The sequence below is a fragment of the Pyrus communis genome, chromosome 7 (genome assembly GCF_041283825.1).
Source record: "Pyrus communis isolate YQ-2024b chromosome 7, ASM4128382v1, whole genome shotgun sequence".
Classification (NCBI taxonomy): domain Eukaryota; kingdom Viridiplantae; phylum Streptophyta; class Magnoliopsida; order Rosales; family Rosaceae; genus Pyrus; species Pyrus communis.
Genome location: NC_142571.1, coordinates 1,433,030 through 1,454,154, shown reverse-complemented (window position 1 = coordinate 1,454,154; position 21,125 = coordinate 1,433,030). Strand labels below are relative to the sequence as shown.

General features: G+C 37.9%; 3 protein-coding genes across 5 annotated transcripts; 2 read left to right on the top strand and 1 right to left on the bottom strand.

Annotated features, from left to right (window-relative positions):
* The first annotated feature begins 7 nt into the window (after positions 1 to 7).
* On the top strand, positions 8 to 4,582 carry LOC137733625 (putative glycerol-3-phosphate dehydrogenase [NAD(+)] 1, cytosolic). The gene is made up of 5 exons (XM_068472763.2): positions 8 to 1,711; positions 2,108 to 2,329; positions 3,259 to 3,506; positions 3,913 to 4,052; positions 4,173 to 4,582. The coding sequence occupies exons 1-5, from the start codon at positions 1,051 to 1,053 to the stop codon at positions 4,297 to 4,299; spliced, it is 1,398 nt and encodes a 465-aa protein (XP_068328864.2). The 5' UTR covers positions 8 to 1,050; the 3' UTR covers positions 4,300 to 4,582.
* Positions 4,583 to 5,689: 1,107 nt separating this feature from the next.
* LOC137735073 (uncharacterized) lies at positions 5,690 to 10,438 on the top strand. Of its 2 annotated transcripts, XM_068474444.2 has the most exons (4): positions 5,690 to 5,955; positions 6,584 to 6,889; positions 8,935 to 9,217; positions 9,311 to 10,438. In XM_068474444.2, exons 1-4 carry the CDS (start codon positions 5,822 to 5,824, stop codon positions 10,352 to 10,354), a joined length of 1,767 nt encoding a protein of 588 aa, XP_068330545.2. In that variant the 5' UTR covers positions 5,690 to 5,821; the 3' UTR covers positions 10,355 to 10,438. The 2 variants fall into 2 exon arrangements, with proteins under 2 accessions (XP_068330545.2, XP_088553454.1); XM_088697328.1 differs by lacking the exons at positions 8,935 to 9,217; positions 9,311 to 10,438 and adding an exon at positions 7,953 to 8,295.
* A 521-nt stretch (positions 10,439 to 10,959) lies between these two features.
* On the bottom strand, positions 10,960 to 18,454 carry LOC137735712 (calcium-transporting ATPase 4, plasma membrane-type-like). Of its 2 annotated transcripts, none has more exons than XM_068475156.2 (7): positions 18,175 to 18,454; positions 14,841 to 14,895; positions 12,812 to 14,751; positions 12,535 to 12,693; positions 12,284 to 12,455; positions 11,891 to 12,189; positions 10,960 to 11,461 (listed from the first exon to the last, which is right to left on the bottom strand). In XM_068475156.2, the coding sequence occupies exons 1-7, from the start codon at positions 18,358 to 18,360 to the stop codon at positions 11,147 to 11,149; spliced, it is 3,126 nt and encodes a 1,041-aa protein (XP_068331257.2). In that variant the 5' UTR covers positions 18,361 to 18,454; the 3' UTR covers positions 10,960 to 11,146. The 2 variants fall into 2 exon arrangements, with proteins under 2 accessions (XP_068331257.2, XP_088553452.1); XM_088697326.1 differs by lacking the exon at positions 18,175 to 18,454 and adding an exon at positions 15,371 to 15,666.
* Positions 18,455 to 21,125: the final 2,671 nt, after the last annotated feature.

The window sequence follows — 21,125 nt, the reverse complement described above, 5'->3', positions numbered from 1 at the left end:
TACATAAAGGATCAGGAATTAAATTCAAAGATGTGGCGTGTAAAATACAAGTGCAATACATCCCGAATCACTTGGACATGCCGAGGGGAATCATTGGGAGGTGTGTCTAAGTTGCTCTCATTGGGAGGTGTGACAAACCGGCCAACAGCAACCGCCAACAGTCTTCATTTCTTGACAACGTGAACGCATCAGCTGCTGCCGCGTAGAAAGCAATTACGAGCACTGGCCGCTTGTTCTTCTTCCAGAGACAACGTGACCATTAGAGTACAGGAGTAGAGAGAGGAGGCCAAGCAAGTTCATTTCACCCCACGTTCTCGTTTCACACGCCAAAACCCACCTCAGCAAAGATAACCCTTTTGCGTTCGTCGGCATAAGGTGTCAAATTTGACAGCTTTTTTGGGTACACGTTTGGATTTGGAGCGTACCAATTAGAAGGAGCCAAAGCCAAGTCAGTCCACCCAACCGCGTCGGCAAACACAAAGCAGAGTTTGTTTCTTCTTCCTCTTTCCTTTCGCTTTGTTTGCGTTGATTCGTTTTGGTGGGCCTTGGATAGCCGCTGAACCTGCTCGCTAAGAGTTCTGTATGTTTTTGCTTTGCGTGTTGGAATGCAAATCTTGTGTGGGGTGATCTAAAACCCTCTTCGGTATTTGTTGAAATTTTGTAGAATCTGAATTGTCTTAGGGGAAAAGGTAAGTGGAAATTTGACCAAAGGGCTGTTTTTTTGGCAGAAAACTCACCAAGAATATCTCATTTTTATTGCGAATTGAGGTGATTTGATGGTCTGAGCTGTGCAGTTGAGGGTGTTGTGAATCTAAATACAAAATCGGAAGTGGGTTGTTTCAAACTTTGTGTGGTTATTTGAATTTAGGGAGTTTGGTTTTGCAACTTCGAAGAGCAAAGAGATCTTCTTGAGATAGGTTATTGACAGTTTGATTGTGGTTTCGCTTCTCGGAGAATATAATATTGGAAGCATTTCTAGTGTCTGTGAGCATTTGTTCGTGTAAGTGACTGTGCTAGTCTTAAGTTTCTTGGAGCGGAGTTTAGAAGAAAATGGTTGGGAGTACTGATGGAGTGACCGATAAGGTCTACTCAAATGGATTGATTCACCACTCGAGTGATTCTGTTGAGGAGAAGCTTGATGAGCTTCGGCGACTAATGGGCAAAGCAGAAGGTGATCCACTTAGGATAGTTGGTGTCGGTGCAGGTGCTTGGGGAAGTGTATTTGTTGCTATGTTGCAAGATAGTTATGGTCATTTAAGAGATAAGGTCCTAATAAGAATATGGAGACGGCCAGGAAGATCTGTGGATAGAGCCACGGCAGAACATTTATTTGAAGTGATCAATTCAAGGGAAGATGTATTGAGGAGACTGATTAGGCGGTGTGCGTACTTAAAGTATGTTGAGGCAAGATTAGGTGACCGGACACTTTTTGCAGATGAGTTGCTGAAAGATGGGTTTTGTGTGAATATGATTGACACCCCTCTTTGCCCAATGAAGGTTGTCACAAATTTGCAGGAGGCTGTGTGGGATGCCGATATTGTGGTGAATGGGCTGCCATCAACAGAAACTCATGTCGTCTTTGAAGATATTAGTAGGTACTGGAAAGAGAGAGTAACAATGCCAGTCATCATTTCACTTTCTAAAGGTGTTGAGGCTGAATTGGAGCCTGAACCGCGCATAATTACTCCTACTCAAATTATCAATCGAGCAAGTAAGACTGATTCCATACTTTTCTTGAATTGTTGGCAATGTTTTTATGGTCAATGCACTGGTAGCTAAGGTTTCTGACACCTATTTTTCCTTGAGCATTTCTTTTTTCTTGGTTGTTTTCTATCTGTTTCAACATTTCTGGTGCTCTTTGATGCTGATTTATAGTGTGATATAATTGTTTAAATGATCCCTCCCTTGAGTTGAAGGCCTTGAGATTCTTAATGGGGTTTTCTTTCTGATTAAAAAAGTGATCCTTATTAATTATTTTATGCCATTAGAGTGGTTCATACTTGATAAAATGGCTGTGTGCGATAGATATCCAATCAATTAATTTCTTGGTAAGCTTTTGACCTTGGCTATTCTCTTCTCTTATTTTAATTTGTACTGTTTTTTGCAGCTGGTGTTCCGAATGAGAACATTCTCTACCTTGGAGGACCCAATATTGCCTCCGAGATTTACAACAATGAATATGCTAATGCTCGGATATGTGGAGCTGAAAAGTGGAGAAAACCCTTGGCTAAGTTTTTAAGGCAACCCCATTTTATAGTGTGGGACAATGGTGACCTTGTTACTCATGAAGTTATGGGTGGCTTAAAGAACGTCTATGCCATTGGAGCTGGTAAGATTCTGTTCTTTACATATCCTATTTGATAAACGTTAAGAGGTTTAGAACTTTTCTTGAATTTAACCCTAAATGGTCGGACTGCGTTGCATATTAATGCGTGCTAGAGTGACTAATTGTCTTAGGCAATGTAGTTTCATGAATTACAAAAGAGAGGATAGTGAGAGAGAGACGACTTGTGAATAAGGAATTGCAAAAGATGTAAAATACATTATGCTAAACCATGTCTCACTTTAGTTTTTGGCAAAGCTGAAATACGAGTAGGCTTTGATAATTAAACAAAAAGTGCTGCATTTTTTTTGGATCAAGCTCAGCTAGTCTTAAAATTGTTTCATTCCACATAATGATACACGGGCAATCCACATATATGTGTGTGTGTGTGTGTGTGTGTGTGTGTGTGTGTGTGCGTGTGTGTGTGTGTGTGTGTGTGTTTTTGTTGAAATTTGGAATTATCTGCACTTCATTGACCGAAGGCTATAACAGAGTGACCGAGTCATGTTTAGACTCCAAAAGTTAATTGAATGCCTCACTATTTGAGAGCATGAGTTGTTGGTGGTTCAATTTTACCTCTTGATTCAGTGTCATATAGACCTAAGTATGCATGTTAGATAAGAAAATTTTTATGGACCTCAAATATCCGCCTCTTTCTTCAGTCCAGTGTTGTTGGAATTTTAAATTATCTGCACTTAATTACCTTCTTTAGTAGATCACATCACATGTCAATTGGAAGGTTGATATGTATCATCCTCATCCCTTATGTTGCCCTGATGTATGTTAAATATCTTGGAACTTTATATCGGGTACTAGTGCTATCCTTAGACAATGCGACAATTATAATAAGTTGATTTTATCTCACTTTTAAGAATGTTTATTTGAAGGCTTTAATGTTTAATCAATACATTAATCTTCAAATCATGACTTAACAGGAATGGTAGCAGCATTAACCAACGAGAGCGCCACAAGCAAATCAGTATACTTTGCACATTGTACATCAGAGATGATTTTTATCACTCATCTGTTGGCAGAAGAACCAGAGAAGCTGGCAGGACCTTTGTTGGCTGACACGTATGTAACCCTGTTGAAAGGTCGTAATGCATGGTATGGACAAAAGCTGGCCAAAGGGGAATTAAGCCTTGAAATGGGTGATAGCATTAAGGGCAAGGGTATGATTCAGGTATGGTCTCAATCACCTTCATATTCATGACTTCACGAGCATGATCTTTGCGTTGTATTATTATTATCGTTCAATGAAATATGGGCTTTGAACATGAACATAGAGAATTGACTAATAGGTTAATCTTTGTGAGGATTATAATGACAAGTGATAGCGATCACGAATCACATTCCAAAGAGTTATTTGATAAAACGATGTTCTGATGGCCGATAAATTATCAACATATTGGACCTTGCTGATTCTGCGGTTTAATGCTACATACAGTTGTCGCATGAAGGATCACATCACATCATATCAAATATACAGTTTTTCTGTCGTGTGACTGCTTTCTGTTGGATATCTTGATGAAGAAAAGAAAAACTCTGTTTGGAGGTCTGCTGATGAGAATCCTACTTTTATCTTACAGGGTGTCTCTGCTGTGAAAGCCTTTTTTGAGCTGCTAAGTCAGCCCTCTTTAAGTATCCTACATCCCGATGAGAAGAAGCCGGTTGCCCCCGTTGAGCTTTGCCCTATCTTAAAGATGCTATATAGAATTCTCATAATAAGGTATTGCTTTTCTACATTCCAAATGAAATTAAGACAACTGCATTTTGATCAAGTTGGTTGAATTTAATGTGAATCTTAGTAGAAGTGAATTTGATGTTGTCTCGTTATGTATATCTTTAGGGAGTTCCCACCACAGGCTATTCTTCAAGCGTTACGGGACGAGACCATGAACGACCCTCGGGACCTTATTGCAATCGCACAAACCCATGCTTTTTACAGGCCATCTCTTCTTGGTCAGCAGCTTTGATGTGAATTCTCTCTCCTTTGCATGTAATTTTATTAGTTCTCGAGCATGTAGCAAGAAGCACTGGCGTTGTAGTTTTGTTTGGCAGTCTGCCGGGGGAATAATGTCACAGGAGAACGCTTGGCTGACGGTATGTTTGTTTTTGCATCCAAATTCAGTACCCCTCTCTGGCTCTCTGTTAGGGCTGTAAATCGGTTCGAAACAGTTCGAGCTCGCATGAGTTCGCCCGTAAAAAAAAATCAACCTAGATTGGCTTGATTTTATGACAAGCCAACCTTGAACATTAGTATGTTTGGTTTGTAAAGCTTGTGAGTAGCTCGAAATTTTTTTTCGAAAGAGCTCGAAGTAAGGTTTGAGCTCGGCTCAATCCTTCACGCTTGATACGTAATAAAATATATGAAAAAATGGCATCCAATCTTTGATTAAACGTGGTGTAATCATATTATTTTTATTTGCGTAATACGTATTGAGAGGCCGAAGTCAAGCTAACTCAACTAACAGTACAAATTGGTGCCCAAAGAACCCTAAACTTTCAAAAATAATGTCTACTTCGAAAGGATTATGCTTCTTCCCTTAAGGTAGCGGGTTTGAAAGTTCTGGATTGAACTTTTTATGTTTTATAATTATATTCCTGGCATGTACTGCCATGTAACAAATTTTTTTTACACATTCAAACCAACTTACAATAAAAAATAGCTTGAAATAGTTTGAGCTCGGTATCAAGCTTGAACATATTAAGCTTGCTAGCGCTCAACTCATATAAGAGCAAGCCAAGTCTAGCTCGAATTTGATAAATATTAAACACATCGATATTCAATTCGACTCCCTCATTTATCACCTTTCTCCTTGTAATTTAAAACTTTAAATTAGATTATAGTTTCGAGGTCTAGTTACAATGTTACGTCTCACTCAATGGTACATATTATAAAATTAAACCGTTTGATTTTTCTGATCACTAAGTGATACTTTTAATGAAAGAAAAATTAAAGCATCATTCGAATATGAGATAATTAAATATACATAAAATTGTAGCAAATGATCCTTATGACTTTAACCCTATTGGAGTAATGGTTCCTTAACTAAAAATTCATGTACATTGGTCTCTTAACTCATTAAAACATGTTGCTATAGTCATTTTCGTCAATTCCATCAGAATTCCAACAAAATGACTCATGTTGGAATGACCATTGCTACAATTTTTTCATTTGGTTTTCTATATTTGCCCCTTGATTCAATCTCACGTGCACGTTACTCATTTTGATGGAAGTTTTAACGGATTTGACGAAAAAAACCATAACTACACGTTTTGATAAGGTAAAGAACTAATGGTCAAAGATAAAACATTGCTACAATTTTCTTGTTAAATATAATATCCAAATTTATGCCAAAAAGTAATAAAGAAAAAGGCGAAAAAAAAGGAATATTGCGGAAGGAGCAGCGTTTTCATTGCCGAGCAGGCCACTAAAATAACAGCGGAGACGGAAGAGGGGCATAGAGTGAAAGAGTGAAAGAGAAAAGCCGAAGGATGTCGTTGGTGGACTACCCATCTTCAGACGACGACGTACCGGAGGAAGAGGAGGTTAGGGAAAACAAGGAAAACGAGCCACAACAACAAGTTCCCAGGGACAATCCGAGTCTTCCGACTCGTCCTCACACCCAGTAATTTCTTCAATTTCTTTTTTAAATTTGAAATCTTTTACTTCTTTCGAATATATCACTATTTTGTTATGATTTTATTTATTTATATGTGATATTCTTAGTAATTTTTATTGTTTTTGTTTTTGTTCAATTTGTAGAAAAAAAAAAAAAAGTGTTGGGATGCTGTTATTTTTGCGTATTTGAGTTGTAAATAAGAAAGGAAAATTCAAGGATTATGGGAAGAAGCATATTGTAATTAGCTTAATTACAATGAGGGTTATATCCCCTCTTTAGAAAATTTTAACTTTTCCTTTTTAGAAACGATATTCTACACTAAATTCATGTAAAAGATATTCCACACTGCTATAGTCAACTTGGCTAACTCCCAGTCTGCCGGAAAATTAAAACTTAGAGATAGGCACAGTGTAAAAGAGAATTCCATGTTTTTGGTCTTTTATTTTATTATTTTGAATTTTTCTTGGGTTTCTATATTGGTTGACAGATTGGTGTTGCATAATGTTGTAGTAAAAGAGGGTTTTTCTTAGCAGTCCTAAATTTTTACAGCTCGGAGAATAGTCACAATGTTTTATATAAGCTTCTCCTTCCTCGAGTTGAATTTTAATTCGATATTTTTTTTTCTGTGTAATAGATCAGTTGTTTCATCACACCAGCAGCCTGAAGGTTCTGCCCGTTCATCAGCTCCTTCAATCCGGCAACTTCCTGATGCTTCGCTGCTCTTGAATTCTCCTGTTTTCTCATCCAATATGGTGAGTGGCGACGACCACTCTTCTCGTGTTGCAGCTGCAATGGCTGAGAGTTCATCGCGCAAGAGAGAGTCGAATGCATTTGCTTCCTCTGTTCCCCGCAGTAAAGTTCCTAGAGGTAGTTTGCCTCATTCCAAGAATGTTCCGGATACTGTTGGTGATCTGCTGGTTCCGCCTCAGCTTAGTGGAAGGTCAGTTTCAATATCTGGAATTTAAATTCTGCTTTTGTTTAACTGTTTAGCTATACGCACATACTCTTTTGTATGCTTTCATAACTTGCAATATGAGCTTTAATTTCTTGAATATTGCATCTTAAGTTGCTTATTGTGAGTAATCACAACTTCAGAATTCATGTAGTCATGATTTGGGATTTAAATGCTAACTTGCTATGTTGTTTTTAGAATCCCAACTAAACTCGGGTCACATAGAGATCATGCCATGACGTATTGAAAGGGAAAAAAAGTTTGTAGATTTGTGTTAGCAATGAGTTTTGGTGAATAAATTATACGATTACAACGAGTGAATAGAGTGTGAAGTTGTACTTTAAAGTTTAAATTAGAAAAATTTATTCCTTGTAAGTTCAAATACTCTTCCATATTATCTGCAGTTACTTGTAATATTTACATGAGAGAGCCATATGCTGTATAACTTAAGAGTTTTAATGAAATGGACTCCTTTTAATTGGGTAAAAATTGCACACATGGAGTGTGCAGTAGTGGCTTAACACTTAACAGTCATGATGACTTAGTTGAGTGTACTCATTTTAAGTTGGTCTGTAATAAGAATCCTGCTCCACTACTCTATATTCTTAGGGTTCTGCAGTACTTGTATTGGTTCATCCTTTTGCCTTTGCTTTTACATGAAAAGATGTATTTGGGTTGCTTACTACTGCGCCATATTTGATTCTGTGACTGGATACGTTCTTCATGGGATACTCCTAGGAAAATATTTGTTAAGTCTGTCTTCCACTGTAAAGGGCCAGGTTTGTGTATTTCAAGGTCACTGTGCATAAATCTTGCTAAAACGATGGCTATGTGAAAGAATTTGTAGGTATAGATTAAATACAATCTTCTTGTGTTTGGTGAAGTTTGGAAATTGGTTAGAATTCTAAAACTGTTGGTCCTTTTTCTTCCTGATGGTGGCAATCCCTGAACTTGGCGTATTGTATCTGTTGAGCAACATTAAATATGCCAACTTTGTTATACGTCAGAGTTTTCGTTCTCATCATCGTTTTTTTCTCTTTTTTGGGTCCAGGAGCAACATTGTTACAGAAGATGTAGGAAAGCTATTTGTCAAAAAGCAAGCTGACCATTCACCAAAGTAGACGATATCTAAAGGGGTGATGACGTAGTAGGAGTCTTAAATTATGTGGTTTCTTTTTGTTGTTTTGGAATGAGAGTCGGGATAATGTCTTTCAGAATCACATCAACTACTGAGGATTTTTGTTGTGTACAATGTAAAGAATGTTAGAGGACCCTTGTATTGTATTTTAGTTTTAGCTTGCCTAAGTTGTGTCACAACAGTTAATTAGTTCTGGATCAACGAGTCAATGACAATTACATTTTGAAAGATATCCAAAAGTAGAATTTTCTGCTTCTGATGTTTTTTTTTTCTTTTCCTTTTTTTTTTTTTTTTTGCATTTATGAGGCATGGTTGGCTGTGAGGCACTGGAGTTGTAGCTTGTGTGTTTCTGGAACTATGACTCAGAATTTAAAGCATGTTCAATGTCTTGTCCAATTTGGTGGTCTATTTCCCTTGATCTGATGAAGAAATTGTTTCCTTTGGTCTGATCAAATGGCTTACCCTTGGATTGTTGCTCATAGAAAAAGCAAACCCTTCTTGAAAGGTGGTATTGGAGTATTCATGGTATGGCTGGTGATATCATCACTCTTATTAGTAGAAGATCTCCGAACGGAGTTGTATAGTAGGTAACAAACCCAAAAATAAATGTCCCCTAGACTTTTTGGGCAACAAATTTTCTGTGTGGAAATTAGATTAGGAAACGGTTTCTTCATTCCTTTTAACTAGAAGAAATTGCTTCTCGTTCATTAGTTTAAGTTCGATTTACCTATAATTGTATGTAAATGACATTTTTGTACACATTTTATGACTGCAGTGCTGTTATTCCCAATACTCTTTTCTTCTTGTTACTGTTTTTATTCATCTTCACATGAATCCTCAGTTCTTCACCCCTAAATATTGATTAATACTCACAATTACTTGATACCGTCAAAAGAAAACTACGAGGCCTGAGCTTCTCTTGGCAAGAAGATATTCTTCTCACAGAGGGATGGCTTGCAACCAGCATGGATGTCGTGCACATAAAAGGTCAATCGAAGATTACTTATTGGGGGCGAGTGACGGATTATTTTCACAGCTACAAAACATTTGCAAGTGATCGAGAGGAGAAGTCACTACTACAACGGTGGTCAACTATTCAACAAGCAACCAAGAAGTTTTGTGAGTATGTTACTCAAGTGGAAGAGAAGCACAAATACAGTGTGAATGGGCAAGATCAGGTAATCTTCTTTTTCTCAATGTTATTTATGGTAATCATAGTTTGGTAGATTTAGTAATGATCTTTTCTTTTTTTTTTTTCCTTCTTTGGGCAGCATTTTTATGCGAAACAGTTATACGAAAAATTGGAAAAGAAAAAATTTCCTTTCGATCATTGTTGGAAGCTGTTGAAGGATGCGCCAAAGTGGTTGGATGATATGCGGAAGCCCAGGAAAAAACCAACAAATAGAGGAAAAGGTACAAGTCTCGCTCCTGAATTCTCTTCTCCTTCTACTTCAGAGAGTTTGATAGGTCTTGTAGAGGACGACGTCCCAAATACTGAATCTGGGAACACAGAGAGGAAGAATGTCCCAAATACTGAATTTGGGAAAAAGGAGAGACTGCAAATAAGGAAGGATGCCCCAGATGCTAATTCTGGGAACAGGGAGAGACTACCTATTGGGAATGATGCCCTGAATAGTGATGTTTGGAATAGGGAGACACCACCGAAAAGGATGGACATCCCAAACATTGGTATTGGGGATATGGACGTCCTAGTTACTGATTTTGGGAATACGAAGAGACCACCCATGAGGAAGAATATCCTGAATTCTGATTTTGGGAGCATGGAGAGACCACCAATAAGCACAGACGTCCAAAACACTGACTTGGAGAACATGGATGCCTCAATTACTGATGTTGGGAACATGGAGAGACCACCATTAAAGAAGGGCATCCCAAATACTGATTCTGGGAACATGGAGAGACCAACGACAATGAGGGACGTCCTGGATACTGAATTTGGGAGCATGGAGAGACTGCCAGTAAGGCTGGTTGAGAAACCGAAGATCGAAGAAAACCAAAAGAATGACGATGCAAATAAGCAAGCCGTGGATATCCTACACATGATGGAGAAATGGAGAGACCAAGTTAATGAAGAGAAAAGGCAATATCGGTTAGAGAAATTAGAGATGCTTAGGGAGAGGCTTGAGATGGATAAGGAGAGGCTTGGGATGGATAAAGAGAGGCTTCGACTCGACCGTGAGGACAAAGAGGAGAGAATAATGTTGATGGATATAAGTATAATGCCTCATCAGCTTCAACAATACTATCATCGACGTCGAATGGAAATTCTTGCTAGAGGAATGGGTGGTGTCTGAAGTCTACTTGTTGCTTTGTAATTATTTGCTATCCCAGCGTACCTTCTCTTTTTCCTTTGATAGTCAAAACTAGCGTTATATTTAGCCTCGAACGTTCATCTCGCTCATTACCCTCACTGCAACCCAATCTTACTTACCTAGGAAACTTGCAGTTGACCCAACTCGGCACAGCACGCACATTCACCGCCATCTCTACTGCATATACCACCGAAGCTCACGCATTCAATTTGACCGCCAACCAGCGAAGCCCCGCCAATCAACTCCACTGTGACAGCCGAACCCAAGCAAGCATCTCCGCTGCTTTCTCTAAAGCTTTTGATTCTGTCAGGGGCCTAGCTCCTTTCAATTCAACTGAGCGGGAGGAAAGAGGCAGGTTGCTTTGGCGGCCGCAGCCCGGGTCTTGGTGCGTACTGGCTCGCCTAGTCCCTTAGGACACGAGTTAAGTCTTCACCCTTGCGGTGTCTTAAAATGTAGTTAACAACTCAACAGCAAAGAGGTTAACAGTTGAAAGATGAAAGCAAACCGTATAAAACTCAGCCTGCAAGTAAATATTAATCCTCCTGGCCTTTCCTGCCCCAAAAACTACAGTTACCAGATCAAGCGCGTATAAATTGAATTTGAATAAATACCACCGAAATGGCGAAAAGAAGACCGATTTCTATCTGAAATGTACAACCAAAAATGACGAGAAATGGTGTCGAAAAATGTTGAGCAAACATGCAACGAAAAAACGAAGAGATTCCTCCAAAATTCTTGCACAAAAATCTTTCACGAACAAGCTGTTTCGATCTTTCATGCGTTGTCAGGGCCACTGAGGAGAGGTTCGTAGACATCCTCGTGATCCCGAGGAGCTTGTTGTTTCCTGACTGAAACAGGAATGAACTTGAGGACGACAGCAACGAGCAAACTTACAGCGCCGATCAAGACGCTTGTTAACCACAACTCCCAGCTCAGTGGCACGGTTTGTGCAAACTTGCCCAAGAATTCAACGATGATGATCTGGAAAACAACGGTGGAGATCATCACCATCATGAAGGTGTAACTGCTGAACATGCCACTGAACACATTGATCTTCTCCATATCACGGCTGTTTATCTCGTTGAATGCCTGCAATACATGCAAAATTATATCACCTTTGAACGAAGAAAATAAAATATCAGATTAAAAAAAAGAAGCCCTTAATCTATTGTAAATGACCAACTTACCCACCACGTTTGACGTCACCCACATTTTACAGAGATGACACATTCAAGAAAGGAAAAATAGCAAATAAAATTTAATTGCAGGCCATTCCTAGGCATAACATTGATCAAAACAAATGTTCAGAAGGAAAATCGACGGTAAGGTACAAGTAGTTGTTGGGGAAATTGGTGAAGTACTCAAAATAAAAACTTGGGAAAATCCGATACTATGTTTCTAAAAATAATTTGATAATTATTTTAATAGCTGAAACAATCATGAATTAAACAGATAAGAACAAAAATGATACAATGTATTTGTAAACACGAAAATTCATGCAATGAATAACAGTAGTACCTGGCAAAACACAAAAGAGTTGAATATGACGGTATTGAGAACGGAATTTGCGTCGGAACCAGTTAGCTTCAAAAGCCGGATTCCACAAAACTTGAGAACCAGAAGGACAGCAATTTGGTAGATACTCTGGCCAACAATGTTCCTCCACATGATCCCGGTTATGAACTTGACGTTCCTTCCGACCGGTGGTCTTTTCATTAGGCCCTCGTTTGGTGGCTCCGTAGCCAGCGCCAAAGCACCGAGAGTATCCATGATCAAGTTCACCCAAAGCATCTGGACAGCCGTGAGAGGCGCGGATCCTGAAAGTTATTTCGCACGATCATTAGCGCCTGCAATGCATTTGGTAAATATGTATGTTGAAAGGTTTTGAAGTAGTTCCGCAGATGGACAAACCTGAGACGCATGCTGAAACGAAATTGAGCATCAGAGCTGCGATGTTAACTGTTAGTTGGAACTGTACAAACTTTTGAATGTTGATGTAAACCGCCCGACCCCATCTTGCAACGTTCACTATGCTTGTGAAGTTGTCATCCATTATGATAACATCGGCATTCTCTTTCGCAACCTGTGGACCGGCAGATGTTTAGCCGATTATTAGCATTTAAGAAGAAACAAAATTGTGTAGGATGATGTTTGTAACAAACCTCCGTTCCCGCAATACCCATGGCAAGTCCGATGTCTGCCTCGTGCAGCGCAGGAGCGTCATTTGTCCCATCACCAGTTACTGCCACAACTTCTCTAAGCTCATTCCTCAACTGTTTCACCAAGGTGTGCTTGTCCAAGGGCAAGGATCGAGCCATTACCTGCACAGAGAAATTTTCACCAATTTCCTGACAGAAAATTCATCTGGAAACTACTTCCCATTGTTACAAATGTGAATTTGATGTTAAGAAGTTACTAAAGCAATAGAAAAACTAAAACCTGCAGTTTCGGAATTATTTCCGCCATCTCCTGTGAGCTCTTGTTTCGGAAATCTGGCCCTTCTATAGCCAAACCACCTTCTGTCAAAATACCACACTCCGTAGCTATGGCTTTAGCCGTATTAATATTGTCACCGGTGACCATCCTTACAGTAATCCCAGCATCTAAACAAGTCTTCACGGCTTCCCTCACCCCTGGACGCACAGGATCCTTGATTCCAACAACAGCTATTAACGTATACTTATCGTCAGGAATACTGCTTTCACTAGAGGAATCATCTATATTCTTAAAAGCTAAGCATAGAGTTCTTAAAGCTTCACATGCAAAACCATTTATGATATCAGAGATATTCGTTCTTTGCTCGTCCGATAGAGGCACAGCTTCACCATCAGTGCCAACAACATTATCACACATTTCTAAGATTATTTCTGATGCTCCTTTGCAGAATGCTCGTTTCTTTCCTCCATCGGGTAGAGCCGCTAGCACCGACATCTTTTTCCTGACTGAATTGAATGGTTCAACCGTAAGTATCTTATAATCCTCACTGTAAGATTTAAAATCACCTCCCAGAAGCATTCCAAATTCAATTATCGCCGTCTCTGTTGGAGTCCCTATAACGCTATTATTTCCATCTTCCCCCTTGACTACCTCCGCGCTTGTATTCAGAAAGATGGACTGTAAAAGGAGGTTATGTACTCCTTCAGAAGCCGATTTCAACTCATCATTGTTCTCATTACTCGTTATGGTCTTGGTTTCGTTACAGACCCATATCTTGTTCACAACCATATGATTTGTTGTCAAGGTTCCTGTTTTATCTGTGCAAATACAAGTAGCAGAACCCATTGTCTCACATGCAGAGAGATGCCTCACAAGTGCTTTATCCGACATGAGTTTTTTCATTGCAAAGGCAAGACTTAACGTCACTGCCAAAGGTAGCCCTTCTGGGACTGCAACAACAATTATAATGACGGCAGTCGAAAAGTAATTCAAAAGCTTTTGTGCATCTTTGGAAGACCAGTCTTTCATGTGATGGTGAACCGCCTTGTTTACTAAAAACCTTGAAATCAGAACTATAAATGTCAGCACCGCAAAAGCCAAACCAATTTTTCCGATAATGGTTGCAACTCCATTAAGTTTCACCTGCAGTGGTGTCTCATTGTCTCCCCCTTCACTCAGAGTAACCATTAGTCGTCCCCATTCGGTCCTCATACCAACTGATGTCACTAGCATTTTACCAGAACCATCTTGCACTTTGGTTCCTGCAAGAAGAAAAGGTCTGTCTTGATTTATGTCCACTGGCTCACTCTCGCCTGACAAGCTTGATTCGTCGACTTGTAAGCTGTGGCCTGATATGAAAATACCATCAGCTGGAACTTGATCACCGATGGAAAGATGAACAATTTCTCCAACCACCAAATCGTAGATAGAGACCTTCTGTCTACGTCCATCTCTAGTCACCTGAACCATTATGTTTTTCTTCTCCTTGTCCAGTTCTTTAAATTGCAGTGACTGCTTGTAGTCGCTAATTGCAGTCACCAACACTACTAACAATATGCTAACTATTATTCCCAAGCCATCATACATACCTTTCGGCATTCCTTCAGTTGCAATTCCAACACCTATAGAGACCGCAGCAGCAACCATGAGGATAATTAAAGTTAAATCTTGTAAGGCTTCCCAGAGAAACATCAAGAAACCTTTAGAAGGTTTCTCTGCATATTGGTTTAGGCCAAATATATTCTGCCTAATAGGTATCTTGCTTGAAACAACACCATCTTTCAGCGATACAGAAACCTCTCCTGCTAATCCTGATACTCCTCCGTGTCCTTCCAAACCCTTCGTATCATGAGATCGAGCAAAGGATGCAATTTCTTCAGGATCAATGCCAAAACCAGCATCTTTTACTTCTTTGGAAAGATTATATCCCCCACGATTGCCAGCTGAATTGTACAAAAAATTATAAATTGACTTAGAAAGGAATCAGAAGTTTGAATGAAGGAGATGTTACTATATAAGAAGGATATAATACCATCGATGAATTGCAATGCCGCTTTTTGTACGTAAAGAGCTACACGTATCTTTTCCTGACAAGAATCAACAGAAGCATAGCGAAAATGGTAGATTAAGAAAATAATTAAAACCAGTATTCAGAGTTAAATGAACACGCTTTTCATGCTTAGCAGATGACAAATGCCATCAAACTTGATGCATAACAATCTTGATGCGGATATAATCATATATTATATATCTATTTAACATTGACAAGCCTAAATTTCCTGCCATTGAAGTATAGTTCGATTGAAACACTAGTCTGATGTGCTGACAGTGCACGCCATCCTCACACAAGCATATAAATTTTGTCCTTATCAAATGAAAATCCCGACTTTATCAACATGAAACCTTCATTCCTTTGATTTTCATTCATTTTCTGTCACACTATGAAGGCGTGACACTTTCAAATGGAGGTAACACAAAATCAACGAAATAGACACCAAGAAACGCAATTTTCTGAACATCTAACAATGTGCAGCTTCATGGCATCAGTGGTTGGATTTTTACCTCAATACACATTATGGGAATTTGAGCCTCTTCCTCCCAATTTCTCCCTAGGCCTTAGGCCTCAATTGAACTATTTCATTGTCATTGGTATATTCAACTGCATCAAACCCTCTTCTATTTGTACCACTTTCATATACTTTTTTTTGGCGAAACAACGGGGCTAAACAGCACAAGACAAAAGCACAGAAAGAACTTAGCCCGAGAGTCTGTACAGATGACTGTTATTTCTCGAAGCCACACAGATTGTCTATCACTTTCGTGTACTTGAGACAATCACTTTCATAGAGAGTGAAAAATATTTCTTCGATGGTTTAATTGTTTAATTAAGCTGACATTAGTAACCCCCATGAGCATAAAAAACCATAGCTACTATTCAATAAATAAGTTTAATGCACAGTAATAAAGAGATTCAACACCCTGAAGTGAAGACCTTTAGAAAATAATAAAGTTTATGAAGATAAAAACATAACTGCTGAAATAAACTCATCAAACTGTACCAACTCTACCTAGGGAAAAGTTAAGACACGTCTTTTTCTTTCAGAGTAAGAAGAAAAAAAATAAGCACAAATGTTAAAGTTAAGCTAAGAGCTTAACGATTGAGATCAGTAGAATTTATCTTCGTTTCTCGAATTTGTAACAATGCAGCACATTTAGTGGCTTCGTTTGTTGCTCGGGAAGGGGGTTTCATTTTTTGGATGGTCTTGAGCCACAATAGTTGTTTAATACGTTGACTTTAGATATAAACGTTTCCATTTGAATTTTATCTTTTTCTTTCAGAGTAAGAATAAAATATATAAGCACAAATGTTTAAGTTAAACTAAGAGCTTAACGATTGAGGTTAGTGGAATTTATCTTCGCTCCTCGAATTTGTAATAAGGCAGCACATCTAGTGGCTTTGTTTTTGCACTGGAAGGGGGTTTCATTTTTTGGATGATTTTGAGCCACAATGATTGTTTAATACTTTAACTTCTGATATAAGCATTTTCGTTTGAATTTAATAAAATTCTTACCTTTAAAGGAAAAAAAGAAAAAAAAATTAATTCTTGTGGGTCCCACCTTTGTAAAGCCAAAAAAATAAAATGAGACGATTTCTTGAACGATACGGACTTTGCAGCTTTGTGGCTGCCTAAACCCAGTGTCAGTGGACAATTTTTTTTGTGTGCCGAAAATATAATTAGCTACATCAAGTATTCTAATACAATTAATTGATTTTTTTTTTAAAAAAAAAAAATTTAATTAATTATATTATTTTACCGGCACGCTAAAAAATTTCTCGTGTCAGTTGCCGCCTAATGGACTTCTGAATAACACCACCACCACCTAATGGACTCGTGGATTTTGACCCCTGCCACCTCTCAAAGAATGAGGTTTGCTCACCCGCGCACATGGATATGTGCATGATTTGTGTAAATAGTGCATTGACAAGGTATTCTAACTAATGGAAAGAGATCCGAAGAGGATCTCTTTCCTCCCAAACCATCCTTCAAAACCATCAAATTAAGTTATCCGGGCCTTTGAAATTTGATCCAACGGTTTAGTAAAAACTTTTGAAAGTTATAATAATTTTTTGCCGTTGAATTAAATTTCAAGAGTCCGGATCACTTGATTTGGTGGCTTTGGAGGTAGAGATCCGGAGAGGATCTCTTTCCCTAACTAATGTATTGTTATGGTAAAATTATTATTCTATTAACATAATGGTGCACTGTTCTAAAAATTATCGCTTAGGACTGCCCTGATTAGTCCTTAGACGTTTAAAAATTAAGAAAGTCTGCCTAGACCCGGTTAGGTACCCGCTTAGGTTGTGACTCTCACTTGGACAGAAAATCAATAACTTTCTTTTTGCATTTTGTTTTGTCAATAAAATGTAAGAGACTTCTTGAATACTTGGATGAAAACTCATTATGTACTTGTTCCCTATGTTTTCAATATGTTATAATACTTTATAATCTATACGTCATTTATTTTGCAAATAATGTATGCCAATACATTATCGGTAGCCCATTGTGAGGCTAAGCACACGCCCTCCTCCTTAGTGTAGATAATATCGTTAGTTAAAAAAAACACATAAATGTGTTTTTTTTATAATATAAATAGGCACTTATTTATACAATATATAATAAATTTATTTATCCCCCTAATCCGCCTAGGCCCCCGCCTAGCCGCTTAAGTGTTAGACCCCAACCAGCCGCCCGACTAGCCGGTTAGTGTCTTTTAGAACCTTGAATGTATGTCGTCAATACACTACTTATCTATATTATGCACATCAGCACAATTCAGATGCGCAGTAAGAATTAATGCTCAAAGCACAATGCAATGGCATATTGTGCATTGGATTTTAGCACCCAAAAGAAAAACAAAATAAAAGACAGTTTGTGGAGCAATCATCCAACTCAATATTATGCACATCATGATTAATTAGTTGATTACTTGATGATATGTTCATCATCAAAGGCATTTCGAAGCCAAGGATCATACAAATATTATAACAAACAACACATCTACTACAAGTCACTTCTCCCTCACAAGTATAATTATCCAAGACTCGCAAAGGCCTGTTCGGTTTCCAAGAAAATCTGAGGCTCCAAACAATAACACAAACACAAACAATAGAGAATTAACACATGCATCTCATCTATTCCTCTGACTTCGCCATAAATTTTTGAAGCCAAAACAGAACGTGACATGCAATTAAAGTAACGAGCCATCGAGTAGTTTGAATGTGACAAACACAAAGGCGAGAATCGAAATAATTAGTTGAAGAAATTATATATAGGAACGACGATGATCCAGATATTGAAAGGAACCTGGAGGTTCTTGCGCTTCCGCTCGTCCTCGGCGCGCTTGGCGAGATCAGCGACCATGCGGAACCTTCGGGTAGGATTCTTGACAATGGAAACCGCGGATCGCCACCGCTTCAGGGCCTCCTCGGACGGCCGTTTGGGTTCGACGTCGAAGTGCGTCCGCAAGTACTCCTCCATTTTCTCTCTCATGATTTCTCTCTCTCTTCTTCTGAATACAACGACGATGACCACTCTGACCGACTCGTTCTGTGTGACTGAGTTCGTTTGGATCTGTGAATTAGTTCGTAGCGAGAGAGATAGAGTTTTATTTGGTGTTATAGAAACGTTCAAAAGGAAGCCGACAATGGCGGGAATGTTTGTGTATTAAGAGTATGTTTTGCACAAAATCTCGAGGGGAGATATTATCAATAAATTACCGACTAATTAGCTCAAAACTAATTAGCTAGCTAACCAAAATTAATTAGCATGGAAGGCGAAGCCAAGATTTTGTAGCAATGTGGGCGTGACAAAGAAGTTCTCAAGTATTAATTAAAATACGTCTGTTCACAATTATTTCATACATGTTTTCATATTTTATAGTCATATGCATGACCGATATATTGTATCAAATTTAATTTTCTATGTATTATTTTAGTCATTTGAAAAGGTCCATATTCAAATCTCCTCGATAAAATATGTATAATCTAAGGATAATGTTATATAGACTAAATTTTTAAACTAAATTTGCAAACTAAATGATGTGTCAACAATAAAAAATAAGTACGTTAATCAACACTTAAATAATAATTCAATATTTTCTATAAGAAAAACAAAGTTTGCTATGAATAATTTAAGGCGAAATGAACAATACGCAATTGTTTCGGGTACTTAATCCATTTATTGTATCTAGTGTTCTAAAAATCAAATCACATTTTATTGGAAGAAAACACAATATTTTTTTTTTTTTGAAGTCATATGATATTATCTACATTAAAAAGTGAGAAAGTGGACTCAGCTCATAATGGGCTAGCAATAATTTAGTTTGAATTTGCTTTAGGTCAAAATCAAACATAATACTTCTCACTTACAAATAAAATAAAATAAAAATTACGGTCTACCCTACACTGTAATACTAAGTAACAACACAATGCTTTAGAGAAAGAAAAATCACAATGTTATGGATTCACTATGTCCTTCACAATATTATTATAAGTTTCTTGCTTTTTCCCCAAGTCTTTCACAATTCATTCATTTGATTGATACTTTCCCTATTTTGCTCAGATTGATCCTTGCTTTGGGTTTAAGGATTTCTTTCCTCGTTGAAGCTTGGAAATGGCCATCCAAATAAGTTAAGGAATAGCAAAAGTTTTTTTGTTGTTTTACGTACGCATTTGCCCTTTAAAAGAAGGGGAAATTAAATTAGGTATAGCGTATTTTTTGCTCACCTCTACCGTGAAGGTGATGCTCATCCCGTATTGTTGTAAATTAGTTTAAATTTCGAGTATCGTGTATTAGATCAATTAAACAAACTAATCTAATGGAATGGGGGTGAGCATCAAAAAGGGAAATATTGACGAAACATACTCTAATTGTTGTGTGATATGAGATGCAAGTAGTGGATTGCTTTAATGGTTAGGTTTTTTCTTTTCAACTTACTGCGTCCCGGTCTCAAGCAATCTCTCTTTTTGTACTTTACATGAATTTAATATAAATTATCCTATCCTTTGTCAAAAAAAAGAAAATCATCTTATATGGGGTGATATGGGATACTGCAATCTAAGTCAAAATCTGATCCAAGTTCACTTAATCAAGTTACAAATGGGATACACATGACAAACCTAAATTTCAACCAAAGAATACAAACGGTATTTCTATTCTAAATATTGCTAAGAAGAAAAGGAAAAAAAAAAAAAGAGTTTGACGTTGTAGTTTAAAAATTAATATCCTAACCAGTAGAACAATCCAACACATGCTACTCGAATTGGTGTTGACGTGCTAGATGACAAGCATAATTAGAGAACCAGTATTAACAACATGATCCAGCCATTCAACCTCAAAATACTCCACCACCACCACCACAACCTCCTCCACCGCTGTCACCACTGCCGCCATAGCCTCCTCCACCGCCACCACCCCCACAACCTCCGCTGCTGATGCTGCCAACATGACTATGTACGGTAGCTACAGCAGTTGCAGTAGCCAACATAAAACCAGCTGCTCCCAAAACAGCCACACCACCGTCTTTGGTTCCACCACTTTCAACATCGCGGCGCAGAGATCGTTGATAGGAGTGATGTGACACGGTGCCTGGTGATGATTCATCCATCACGTTATATGTTGTATAAATATAGAAACAAGCAAAAACTAATGCAACGATTGCAACCCCAGTAGCACAATATGCAGCGAATGGCGTCATCTCGCACAAGTTTGTCGTTAAAAATAAAGGTTTTACGATAAAATTCCAGAATTCTTTGATAATCTCATAGTATATTCTTTCTTCCCCATCTTAGAGCAATTTATAAGAGAACAAAAGTAATAAATAGGAAATAAAATCAAAATAAACTGTCCCTAAAAAAAGTAAGCTTCATAGCTAAAGGCTTCATTGGATTGAAAAGGAGAATAACCGTAACTTACCATCATTTTTTTTTTTTTAAGAAACATTTTTAAAATGATTGAAAACATTTTTTATACAAATATTTTTTGAACCAATCTTTAATAAAAATATAAGTAAATTCTGGAAGAATACTTGAAGTGTTTTTTAATACCAAAAATATTTTTTCTAAAAGCGTTTTCAATCATTTTGAAATCACTTCCAAACACTCTAAAACACAGAACCTTTAATTAAATCAAATCAAAAATCATTTCTATTTTATTTTTTTAACACCCCCTCAAACTCATTATTTAATAAAATAAAATCCATAATTATAAATAATTCTCAATATACGAGAAAGAGCGCCTAGTGCACGCTTTATATC